This window comes from Habropoda laboriosa, unplaced genomic scaffold, assembly GCF_001263275.1.
Source record: "Habropoda laboriosa isolate 0110345459 unplaced genomic scaffold, ASM126327v1 scaffold67, whole genome shotgun sequence".
Classification (NCBI taxonomy): domain Eukaryota; kingdom Metazoa; phylum Arthropoda; class Insecta; order Hymenoptera; family Apidae; genus Habropoda; species Habropoda laboriosa.
In genome coordinates this window covers 4,435,758-4,448,969 of record NW_017100242.1, presented here as the reverse complement: position 1 = coordinate 4,448,969, position 13,212 = coordinate 4,435,758, and the positions used below count along the sequence as shown (strand labels likewise).

General features: G+C 27.7%; 4 protein-coding genes across 4 annotated transcripts in view; 2 read left to right on the top strand and 2 right to left on the bottom strand.

The window, feature by feature from the left end:
- Positions 1-863, bottom strand: part of LOC108571996 — a 2,841-nt gene extending 1,978 nt beyond the window's left edge. Inside the window, exons 1-2 of the mRNA XM_017934172.1 lie at positions 793-863; positions 154-263 (exon numbers count right to left, since the gene is read on the bottom strand). Coding sequence (XP_017789661.1) covers positions 154-263; positions 793-863 — 181 coding nt within the window. The remainder of the gene's footprint in view (positions 1-153; positions 264-792) is intronic.
- Positions 864-2,742: 1,879 nt separating this feature from the next.
- LOC108571930 (general transcription factor II-I repeat domain-containing protein 2-like) lies at positions 2,743-4,601 on the top strand. The gene is made up of 3 exons (XM_017934088.1): positions 2,743-3,018; positions 3,091-4,460; positions 4,559-4,601. The coding sequence occupies exons 1-3, from the start codon at positions 2,743-2,745 to the stop codon at positions 4,599-4,601; spliced, it is 1,689 nt and encodes a 562-aa protein (XP_017789577.1).
- Positions 4,602-8,713: 4,112 nt separating this feature from the next.
- LOC108572059 (etoposide-induced protein 2.4 homolog) lies at positions 8,714-10,382 on the top strand. Its single transcript, XM_017934246.1, has 6 exons — positions 8,714-8,788; positions 9,090-9,262; positions 9,333-9,588; positions 9,677-10,020; positions 10,091-10,165; positions 10,248-10,382. Exons 1-6 carry the CDS (start codon positions 8,774-8,776, stop codon positions 10,333-10,335), a joined length of 951 nt encoding a protein of 316 aa, XP_017789735.1. The 5' UTR covers positions 8,714-8,773; the 3' UTR covers positions 10,336-10,382.
- A 1,331-nt stretch (positions 10,383-11,713) lies between these two features.
- LOC108572054 (transforming growth factor beta regulator 1) lies at positions 11,714-13,212 on the bottom strand. Its single transcript, XM_017934240.1, has 5 exons — positions 13,093-13,212; positions 12,746-12,974; positions 12,262-12,538; positions 11,968-12,187; positions 11,714-11,887 (listed from the first exon to the last, which is right to left on the bottom strand). Exons 1-5 carry the CDS (start codon positions 13,210-13,212, stop codon positions 11,714-11,716), a joined length of 1,020 nt encoding a protein of 339 aa, XP_017789729.1.

The following is a 13,212-nucleotide window of genomic DNA, read 5'->3' as shown; positions in this document are numbered from 1 at the left end:
TATAACTTAACTACAAACTAAAAAAAAGAGGTTGAACTTTGCAATTATTTGAGTACAAACAATTGTTTATCCGACATAAAACAAACATTAAACAATAATATTAATAATTTTTACCATTAATTAATTTACATAAAATTTAATTTTCCTACTTACTTTGTGCACAAAGGGCAGGTATTGGTGGCTCTAAAATTCTTCCAGGAGGTTGGAATTGAGCCGTTGTCGAGACAATGAATGCTCCAAGGATAATAAATAGTATCATTTTTCTAAGCTGCATTTAAATAAATATACGATCATACAATTATTTATGAATTTTATCTAGCGCGAACATTTAAAATATTTTTACTTTTATATTTACCAAATAACTAGTTCCAAATTATTGAGTTCGGAGGAACAAATATGATAATTGTATTACAATTTGGATACAAAATATTTTTAAGGATCTTTATGAACCTAAGAAAAGTTCGAAATATGTTAACATTTATAGAAATGTTTTTAAAGAAAACTCTATACAATAATGGAAGCTTATAAGGTTTCCCGACGCGGCAAATTCTTTTCAAAATCACGTTACTATTAACGCATTACTCTGCAAATGAATTTTCTTATATTTTTATTAGGTACATAAATGTAGTAACAAAAACATAGTCTTCTTTAAAATCACAATTGTAACGTTAACACATTTTTAATAACTTAATTAAACCAAATAATTTATGCCAAAAATATTTTCTTCCATAAAAGCATTAATATAAAAAAAAAAAGAAATCACTTTACTTCGTTGTGTCCCGTGTACGATACTTACCTAAAGAGCACCTCCGAAGAACTGCAATGCTTTTCTGACAAGTACCCTTATATATATGTATGTACATACGTATAATGAGGACACCGTGTCAATACTTTTACGATTGTACAATCATTTTCGAGAAATACTAAGATAATTTTGTACATTCTTCTTTATTTAGAAATTAATATTTCAAAAATAAAATCCTTATTATTTATATTATGCAAAGATTAGAAAGTATATTAGTTGATTTTGATGAAACGTAAAATGATCACCGTAGATGACAAAACCGAATCATTGAGAAGCGAAGGAACATACATAAACAATAGTACTTTTAATTTCTTTTGCTTTTCTCATTTCTACACATACAAAAGTAAAACTAATTTTAACATTTTTTTAAAATATTATGAACATATTAAAATTTGATCGTAGTGTTAATACAAATGCGTGGATATTTTTTACTTTATTTTGATTAAATTTCTTGAGTATTTCGATTGTTTTATATTAATGAGGCAGGAACTAAAAATTTCGTTACATATGTAACGAAGGTTTTAAAAATGTAAGGGAAGCAAATATATCGAATTAGATGATATAATAATAATAAATAAAATTTGTCTCGAAAGCATTTTAAATCGGAACATTTTCTGAACGTCTTATTAGTGTAATAAATATAATTAGATGAGAAATTTAAAAAAGAAATAACATCTCTGCCTATACACTCTGCATAGTTTCTAAATAATTTGCCTAGCCTTTCTTTCATGTTAGTGATGTATTTTAACTGTAATAAATACGGGTCAAAAATCTAGTAGCACAGATGTTAACTAATTAATGGCTACCTGTAGCGCTTAAATACTACACTCGAGTAACTATCAAAATATTTGTCCGAATATGAATAAATAACATTTATTATTGTAGATTTCGAAACTAATATTTTTCAAATATTTTTATCTCAAGAATTGGGAACATTGTGGGTACCGTTAGAAAATAATTTTAAGAGGTGATGTAGGTGACCTGAAAACCTAAAAAGCATACCATATCAATGGGACGAATGATTTCGAGAAAAAAAAACGATTTCGATTAATATATATGTTGACAAATTAACTTAACTTTCTATAAATTTTATTAAATGAATTCAACAACAATTTCTACAATTGTGAACACATCAACGTAAGCACATTTATATTTGATAAAGTTTTGCTTTAAATCAATGTAAATACATATATATATACACTACAAAGCATTTTCAAGATTTTTGAACTTTGGAAGAGTAATTCGATAAAACTACTAGTGTCATTTGAAAGAGCATTGCAAGTACTGGGCTTCAGATGATAAGCACTAAATTTACCTACATATATATCGAGATGAAATCGAAAAGGTAGTTTACAATCGGTGCAAAACTGTAGTACCATTTGTATTTCTTAATATTTCATAGTTTTCCGTTGCAAAAGTGCTACCGACCATAAAGTTTTTTGCTTAATTCAAAAAAACGTCGTTAAAAAAATAAAGAATAAGATGTAATTTTAGCGTACAGAGAAGAATAGGTTGGAATTCGGAAAATCGCATGTAGGCTCGGATAATCTCATAAAATTATTTCAAATTTTTAAGTGATCCTATTATGCGACTAATGTATTTGTTGTCCCACGTCAGGAGGGCTGTGAATGCCCTTACCATTTGCGTATCGCTTCCAACGTTACCGATTCAGCATAGAATAAGATTTCAATAATATGAATTAAAATGTCGATATATCAATTACCAATTTACCGACACCAAATAACTGTGGCGCAGCTGTCTCGATGCGAACTGTTGGACGGCTGGTATTAGAATGATTTCCGCGCATGACGTTAGCGCATCGCACGCCATTACACATAGAACAGCCGCCGCCACGGGTTTGTTTAGTGCGGAACGAATCGATGAAACTAAGTGAACATATGTTTTTTTCGTAATTTTTTTATGTTTTAAGTGTAGCCATGGAAACATCAACATCCAAACGGCAGGCTACAAATTCTATGGTTTATTTTAAACCATCATGGGAAGAGGAATTTTTTTTCGCAGAACATGATGGTGCAGTAAAATGTTTGGTATGTTGTAAAAAATTAAATCAACTGAAGAGATATAATCTTCAAAGGCACTATAAAACATACCATGAAGCAGCACACCTGAACTACAGTAGTACACAAAGAAGAGCAGAAGTAGAAAGATTGAAAATGAAACTTCTGAAGACAGAAAGAGATTTACCTTATGCAGTGAGTCATTTTAGTAAGTGGTGAATAAATTATGTTTAAGTAGTATGAAATAAGAAGTATAATTATTTACAGGAAGTACAATCTATAAATAATGAGGCTATATTGAGGGCTAGCTATAGAATAGCTCATGAAATAGGTAGAACATCTCAACCTTTCTCTGATGGACAATTTATTAAAACCCATATAATGGCAAGTGCAGAACAATTTTGTTCTGAAAATGTACAGAAATTTGAATATATTAGTTTATCTAGATCAACAGTAACAAGAAGAATTCAAGAAATGGCTGATAATATTATGGAGCAGTTATATATGACAGCACAAAATTTTATAGCCTATTCATTGGCCATTGATCAGAGTATAGATGTAACAGGTTCCCCACAATTAGCCATTTTTATTCGTGGTGTAGACTCAGGAATGAATGTTACTGAGGAACTGTTAGATTTTTGTACCACGAAAGAGGCCACAACAGGAGAAGATATTCTTTCATGTGTAGAAGAAGCAATCAAACATAGCAAACTACACTGGCATAATCTTGTATCAGTTGCTACTGATGGAGCACCATCAATGGTGGACCAAAATGTTGGTTTTGTAGGCTGTCTCCAAAAAAGGTTGCAGGAACTAACAATTCCACAGACTATTATTACAGTGCATTGTATGTTACACAGAGAAAATTTATGTGCAAAATGTGTTCAATTAGAAAGAGTTATGTTAGTTATAGTACGTACAATAAATTTCATCCGTAATCATGGATTAAAACAAAAACAATTTAAAATATTTTTACAAGAATTAGATGCTGAATATGATGAAATGCCTTATCATACAGAAGTGCGTTGGCTTAGCCACGGAAAAGCGTTAGACAGATTTTTTAATCTTCGGAACGAAATTCGGCTATTTATGGATACAGTAGGTCATCCAGTACCAGAACTGGAAGATAGCCTTTGGACAAGGGACTTAGCTTTCTTATCCGATGTTATTGATCATTTAAATATTCTTAATACTGCTTTACAAAGAAAGGACAACACGATAATAGATTTATTCGATACCATATGTGCTTTTAAAATGAAAATAGAGTTGTGGATACGACAGTTAGAATCCGGAAATATTTGCCACTTTCCGAAATTAAAGTCAGTATCTAGCGAAAGCAATTTTGAATGTTATAGTAATATGTTACAAATTCTTTACGAAGAATTTTCGGTACGCTTTGCAGATTTAATTCAATTACAAACTGATTTTGATGTAATTGCAAGGCCATTTTCAATCGATATTGCAACAGTTTCTTCTCACTTACAATTAGAATTAATTGATTTGAGATGTAATAGAGTACTAAAAGCAAAATACCTACAAGTTAATAATATATTAGAATTTTATAAACTTTTACCTCAAGAAAACTTTCCCCACTTACACAAAAGTGCAGCAAGAATAATAGCTATGTTTGGCTCAATGTATCTATGTGAACAATTATTTTCTGTATTAAAGAGAACAAAATCAGTGAATAGAAATTGTTTAAGTGATTATAACACAAAATGTTCGCTTATATTAGGTATGTGTCAATCGTTTGTACCAAACATAAGACAACTAGTTGAACGGAAGAGACTCCAAAAATCCCATAATTAAACATATATAATATGTTGTAAATAATATATATATACAGGGTGAGTCACCTGATTAGAACCTGAAATATCTTTGAAACTGTCGATTACATCGAAAAATATTTCAGAGAAAAGTGGAATGGTATTACCGGGGGCATAATTTAACGAGTTGTATCGATAGATGCATTAAAAAATATACGATTCCATTGAAAAAAAAAAAATTTGACCTTTATGTCTTCTACGCGTCCATCTAAGAAAATACTAATCAGGTTAAATTATGCTCCCTTTGACACCATTCATCTTTTGTCTGAAACACTTTTCTGTGTAATCGACAATTTCAAAAATATTTCAAGTTCTAGTTTTAGGTAACTTACCCTGTGTAATGACGTAATATTAAGTCATAATTTAAAATAAAATAAGGTTTTTATTAAACCTTTATGTTTCAAACGGAGTATTAGCAATAGAGCGTAAATTGAAGAATTTTGCTTAAAGAATTTTATTTTATCACACACTCTATTATTAACAACACTTATAACTATAATTCACACTGTAATTTAACACAGTATAAGTTAAAATACAATAAAAGTTAGAACAGTTTGCACACTTCTGAACCCAAAGTTGAACTTGTCAAAATTTCGATTTGAAATTAGTAACTTACGCGCTTTAACTAGTGATTCATTAATGGAAACTATCCTTTCTTGTGACTTTCGGCGTAGAAATCATGCTATAAATTACGCTAACACATTTTACGTTAAATTCAAAATGAATAGCGTCTCAGAAACTGATATGTTGTACAGTAAACTTCGATAAGCGTACTAACATTTTTTGTACATTTTTAAAAATATCATTTTATTCATGAAAAGTTCAAAATAAAAATTTATTTATAACTTACATATGGTACAAATAACTCTTTGTATTAAAAAGAATTACATCCAAAGCCAAAATCCTCCTAAGTGAAATGGAAAAAATATTATTCATACGACTAACATTTTCACAGGTAAAAATTCATTTATGTGATAAAACTACATATATAAAATTTATTTATCATTAGTAAACAACAATAATTACTGTTAAATTTTTAATTACTGATTTGACACTGTTCCCACCCATAAAACAAATACCATTGGATTCTTGGAACTTTAACCTGTAAAATAAGCTTTTCAACGTGATGGAAAGATTTCGGGAACATAGAAAAAAAAAATTAAGTTTATCACGACGCACGTCGTTTGGCGCCGCGCAGACACTATGAACAGGCGAACAGATGCCGCGCATGCGAATCGCCCTTATCCGGTTGTATCATCATTATGGCTACACTCAGTACATGCAAATGTACTTTTATTTAAACAATTAAGTTACAGTAATGTTATTTGCAAAATATCAGTTTCTTTATTTCTAAGTATTACATATAATACTTTGAAAATATAGATATACATCTTCAGTTTGTATTGTCTTTTATTGAACACATTTCAAAAAGTTCATCAAATTGGTTCGTTTTTGAAAAAGAAAGATAATAACAAAGCAAAAAGTGTAGATACAGGAGAAGAATGCTGACTTTACTTATGTTTTCAATTTTTGTTTGATCCAATGTACCTTGTTTTTTTACTAACACATTTATGAATTTTGATTGAAATCTTTTCTTCTGTGAATCATCAAGTATTTTCTACTGTGCAATGTGATATTAATTACATACAAGAAACAACAATTTTTCAGTCTTTATTCTGTTACATTACAACTATACTATTTTCAAGTGTGATAAAAATGCTTACTTTGATGTTAGTAGTTTTTTTCTTATTTATTGTATTTGATGAATCAGTGTTACTTTCTGTAGCAAAAAGAATTGATATAAATTTCATATTCCTTTAAAAAATATATTAAAAAAAAGTTCTAAATGATAATCAATAATAATAAAGTTATTAAACACAAAATAATGATTTCAAAGCTTACTTATAGTTTGGCACCTCAATTTTATGTTATTTTTTGGAAGTTTTTGATATTTTATTGGAACACATTTTATTCTTTTTATATTTCTAATGTCAACTTTTACTGGTTGATATAGGCCATCCTATTAATTTTAAAAGATTGTTAAAAATAATTATTACTGTCAGATTTACTCACTGAATTATATAAATGTAAATATTTCATACATATAGTAAATATTTTCTACTGTCAGACTTACTAATTGTTTTTTTTCCTGTGAATTTTCAATAGGTCCTAAAAAGATAAATAAATAGGAAATATTTGTGTAAGAACTTAAAAATTAAATTAATAATTTTATACAAAACTTCCTTTTTAGTAAAATATAGAACACCTTTTGAAGGATAATAAAATTTTTGTGGTAATCTTCTGTTGAGTGAAGTTACATTTGTTAAAATTGGATCCTTTAAATTATAAATATGTTAATTAAAATTAAAAAATTTTATTATTTCATAAAATAATAAAAATTTACCAAATGTAAAGGCATCCAAATATGATCTCTGCCATCATGTAATCTTACTGTAGAATTTGCTTGGTTAAAATAATGAAAAAAGTTAATGTTCATGTATAAATACTTATAATAAATATTTGACAAATAAGTAGAAATTGAACCGGCATTTATTTCTATTTTTTACAATAACAATTGATTTAAATATAAATATATAATATAACCTAGATTATTATTCATTCGATACTGTGATTAATATTATGTTACTGAAGAATATGTCATAATATTTGATAATAAATTAAAACTTGTAATAAAACACCAACTTAAAGTACAGTTATAGGTTAAGTCATACTTCGTGTTACACAGCTCTCTCCAAAATTATTGCGCGGTTTACAAGCTCCACTTTTTAAACAAGTTCTCATATTTCGTTATGCGTTTCGTGCTTTCCGAACTATTCTAATAGACATCAATAATTAATATCAATTAATTTCAGTCATTAATTGATATCAATTATGAGCAGTAGCGCTGATCATTCAATCAAAATCCTATTTATTTATCTTTTCATATTATTTAACATTGAACATAACGATTGTCATATTTTTATTTATCCTTTTTATTTATTAGTAATTTCATGTTATGTATATAACATGTATCTTTATTATTTTACAATACAGTTAAGTAATAACTAAAGAAACTATTTAATATTGAAAGATTGTTCAATAATAAAACTATTTTTATATGTATACATAATAGTAATGTAATGTATACGTGCAATAAATTATGCAAATTTTATTATTTTGTAATTTATATCCCGAAAGTATTATAATGAATGAAGAAACATGAGGAATTTTTCCAATTAATTTATTGTTCACCTTTGTTCATTGTTAATTAATATATAAATATTTGCATATGTAAAGTTATACTTTCACCAGAGAAATTTTCACAACATATTTCGATATTTATTTACGACTTACACTATAAGTTTCACATTATAAATTTTTACATTTCTATAAATAAAAATTATTGCGCATGAATTTTTTTTCTTACGAGAATAATATCTATTGGGAAATTACGTAAATTTCAAGTACTTCAGGACTTGGTTCCACTTATTCTTTGGTACTATTATTATCACTACTTTGCGGATTAGGACTTCAATAAATATTTGTACATATATTTTAAAATATACTGCTTGAGAGAAATTTAGAAGTGCTAAATAATTATGTATTAATATTCGTGCGTATACATAAATGAATACTGATCCATTAAATGCTTTATATTTTTATATACTTTAACTACCAATGAAAGACTCATTGAATAAAGACAAAATTTTATTTGCTAATGAACTTTATACTTATTAACATAATGTTGACCTTTGCCTGTAATGGGAACCATCAGCTGATATATATATTTTTGTAAAAATGTTTTTTTAAGTTAACTTACGAAACATTGTAATAATAAATTCGTTAATTTAGCGATAGCGTATGTTCGTACATTTTGGAAGAAAAATTTTCAAAAGCTAAATATTATTACTAATCTGAGTAACAATATGTACGTGTTTAAAGTGTCGAAAATTTTATCTACTTTGATGTCAGAAACATTTTTTTCATATTCGTTTTTTTAGTGTGCTTTTGTATTGCTCCTGAAATTGACAGCTATGTTACTTCGAAAATGTTTTCTTGGCAGATTGTTCAACATATTCGGATTATAGATTAATTACATTATATAGTGGATATCACTGTGAAATATGAATAACGTGACAGTGAGTAATGAATTTTATGTTGTCTGATAAAATGGATTGTTCCTAACCTTACATGACTACATTAACTTATCGTATTTTACCTTTTTTTTTCTTATTATTACATTTACGCGTAAATTTTCAGCTACAGTCGTTATATGTGCGAATTTTCTTTTATAAATTTTAATAATATCTATGTATAAAGAATCTATAGTATATATGCTATTTTATATGCTTGTAGAAGAGGATATTTAAGAATCTAAAACTTAAAAGAATGAAGTTTTTATTTAACAATATATTGGCACTTATTGTATTATATTTTCAGGGAATAGTACGTGCCATATATCGAGGATTTGTAGATAGTTTAAAAGGAGCTATTGTTTTGTTTTATATGGATAAACGTATGAATGAAAAATTATTAAAACAATCCTCTTCTAAAACTGAAACTCATGGAAAAGACACAGTAATTGCACATCAGCCCTCAAAACATCACTTAAGGTATACATATATCAGATATTGAAATTTAAATATTGTGTAGATTACATGAGTGTTGTGGTTATATTTCCAGAGAGTCAAAGGTGTTAAAAAGGACAATTCAATGTTGTGGATTAAATGGTGGTGTTTTTTGGGCCAGCATATTGATTTTTGAATGTGGCTTACTTCCATTTCTCAAGTACTTATTGACTATTATATTTGGTCATTCTTCTGGTATGGGTATGACTGTGTGGTCTTGGACAAAACCATTTCTGTCATTGACTTTTGGCACTGTATGGGTACTACCACTATTTGTGCTCAGTAGGATAGTCAACAGTTTATGGTTTCAGGTATGTTATTTGATCTCAGAATGAGAAGTTTTGTCCAGTAACTGTTGAAGGGGTTAATCGATATGCTGTGTATTTGTAAAATATGTAGGACATAGCAGACAGTGCTTATAGGTATAGACAAGGAAGGCCATTACTTTTATCTAGTGTGAGTAAGCTCATTGCAGACACACTTTTCAGCATATTGGTTCAAGCATTATTTTTGGGCCAAGGAATGTTGGTATCCAGGATTCCATTACCTCTTGTAGGTGACATCCTTGCTCTTATACATATGTGCCTTTTATATGCTCTCTATGCTTTTGAATATAAATGGTTCAATATGGGTTGGGAGTTACATAGACGGTTAAGTTTTATTGAAAGTAATTGGCCATATTTTGTGGGTTTTGGTCTGCCACTAGCAGTACTTACCCAACTCCCTAGTTCTTATGTAATAAGGTAATTATTTTAAGCATTTCGCGTTCTTTTTACATAAGCATTTTTAAGAACCAAGCTATTATTCTTTTAGTGGCTGTGTCTTTTCTATATTATTCCCATTATTTATTATAAGTGGAAATGAAGCAGAACCTGTAACTGGAGTATGGTACATATTTTAGTATTATTTACAAGGTATATATTGATATAGAAACTAGTTCACTTGCATAATGTTTTATTTATTGTTTCAGTGACAGTCCATTAAAATTGTTTTCACCGGTAATAGCTATTGCAAATACACTTTTCAATAAAACAATTAGACCAACAAATAGACGGTGACAGAGAAAAACATAATTTGCAAATTTATTTTCAATAAAAAATATGTAGCAAGGAACTGTTTTTTCAGATTTTTAAATAATTTTTGCGTATTTGATTTTCTAATGTTAACTTTTGCATTAACAAAGCAATTAAGAATGAGATTTTTATTTCAAATGAATGTCTTTTATGCAGTCTTATATGAAATTTGACACATAACTTGTGTACTAATTGTTACTAATTGTACTATTGTTATTTGTAAATAGAGATACATTTATAAATTATGAATGTAGATACACAGACACAAGTTATAGTAAGGGAATTTTGTAAATGCATTATACTGGTTGTAAGTAAAATATTATCTAAAACACATTAATGCAAGAAAATTTGTAAACTTGATAACATTTAAGAATATCTTATTGCCTAAATATTTACACAATTGAAAATAATTTTTTTGTTCCACCATATGTTTGGTGTTATTATGATTAATGTAATATATATTTGTATATAAAATGGTTTTCTATGCAATCAAAATTTTAGTCGATTTTATCTAAGTAAATATGTTCCTTTATATGTATAATGTAATAAGTTTACTGGCAATGATAAAGCTATTAGTATTTCAGTAATTTATTTCTATATTGCATCTAATAAGGTGAATGTAAACATAAAAGACAAATAAATATGAAAAAAAGGTTTATATTGCTTTATTACAAATATTATATAAACGGTACATAAACGGTAGTGCATAAAAATAAAAAAAAATTTGTGAATGAACATATCATTTCATTGTATGCTTTTTTAAACGAAACTTAATTGTATTTGAAATTTGTTGTAAAAAGAAATTGTCATTAACCATTACTACGAAGACTCAAGTTTTATTTTACTAGTCAACATTAAGGCTTTTAAGTTGTAATTTGTGATAATAATTCCGGAAGACGATTTAGTTAATTATATTTATAAAATAGTGGAGTTGTTCTATAAAATACATATAAATTATATGTTCAGATTAATATTTCGGTAAAATTTATTTAAGATATGTAGTTTTGTAATAATATAGTGTAATTAAAATTGCAAGATGTCAGCTAACTACTTGTAAGTTTACGTTCTCTGAATAATTTTTGTTATTTATAATTGGAAATTCATTTATACATTATTTCAATAAAACATAAATGTTATGTTCAAGAAAAATTGATTACTATATACATTGTAGTTTAATAAATATTACAGAATAATACTTAAACGAATTATACCCATTTAAGGGGTTTCTATTATTTTGTATGAACAATTATTATACACGTAATTTAAGAATTAATATCTGACAACAATGAAATTCACGCAATAACGCAATATATAAACGGTTATCTTGTGCTAAATATATAAGGATTTTTAAACAGTATAAAAATCACGCGAGAAGTTCTTGAAGAGTTAAAAGGTCATTATCAGACGGTTCTTCTTTAATTCTATATGAATTTGTTAAAGCATAATGTCTATGTAGAGCAGCAAATCCAAGTCCTGGATCTGTTTCTTCTTCCATTACTGGACTGGTTCCTCTTTCTATTGGTTGATTTTTACTTACCTAAACAATAAATAAAACGATAAATTTAGATTTTAAAAAATTTAATATTTTAATTGTATATGAAATGTTGAGTTGCATACTTCAAAACGTTGTTGCTTGTATATAGCCAATTTACGTGTTCCAGGTGTACTTTGTATAAGATTTTGTATAGTAGGATGTGAGATTCCAAAGAAATCAGCACCTTTTGGTGTTATTGAACAAAGTGCAGGAGAAAGTGCTATTAATAATTTGGAATGACATTCATCAGGTGTAGATCCAACCAATGGTTGGTCAAGATCATTATCAGATACAATTTCAAATCTGCAAGTAATTCAATATTTTCTATATTTATCTACATAAAATATATTTCCTTAATTCTTATCACAATTGTATACCTTGGCTTTGGTCCACCATCTAGTATTTTACATGTATATAAACTTTTTGTTCTTACATCTCTTAAATTAGCATATATCCTAGTACTGCAATAACCTACTGGATAAATGAGATCTTCTGTATGATAAGCAATTCTGTCAGATACTACCTCACCAAGGGAATAAACAGTGAGATCACCCAAAGCAATAGGAAAAATAGGCCTTCCATGTACATCCAATGGTATTAATTGGACTACTTTCCTAGCTGTTTTATTATAACGTTTAGCTTTATTTTTTGTTTCTAAAACAGATTAAAAAAATTTTAAAATTGTATGACAAAAGGTAATTACTCAAAATAATTAGACAATCATAATTACAAACATAGTATAATCAGTTATTATTGAATTATTAATTACTTGTTTAGTATATTTATATAAGCAATCCTTTCATTCCTTGGAACAACATATTAAGTTATTTTGATCTGATTAAATCTAGAATATTTTATTACCTGAGCCATCAGTTGATACTCGTTTTTTTGCAGTTTTTTTAGGTGTAGAACATTCTGGATTAAATGAACTAGTATTAATACTGTTTGATTGAGATCGAGCTATCACAGTGGAAGGATCTATGTCTCCTTGTTGTTGACATAATTTACGTAAGAGAAATAACCTCTCTTCCTTCACAAGCATAAGATTTTCTTGCATTTGTGCCACTTGATCACATAATGCTGCATTTTCCTGTAATTATAAGTTTATTAATAAATTCTATAATATATCATTTTATTCTTCTGTATTCTATTTTAAGTAATAATTCATCTTCGTAAAACAGAGATTATTACAATAAATACAATCTTACGAATACAGTATCCTTTACGATTCTTTTTAACCTTCGATACTTTTTTTTATACTTCAGATTTTGTTGTAACTCTGCATTCTTTTTAAATTCACTGTAATAACTATCATAAGCTTGTGTCAT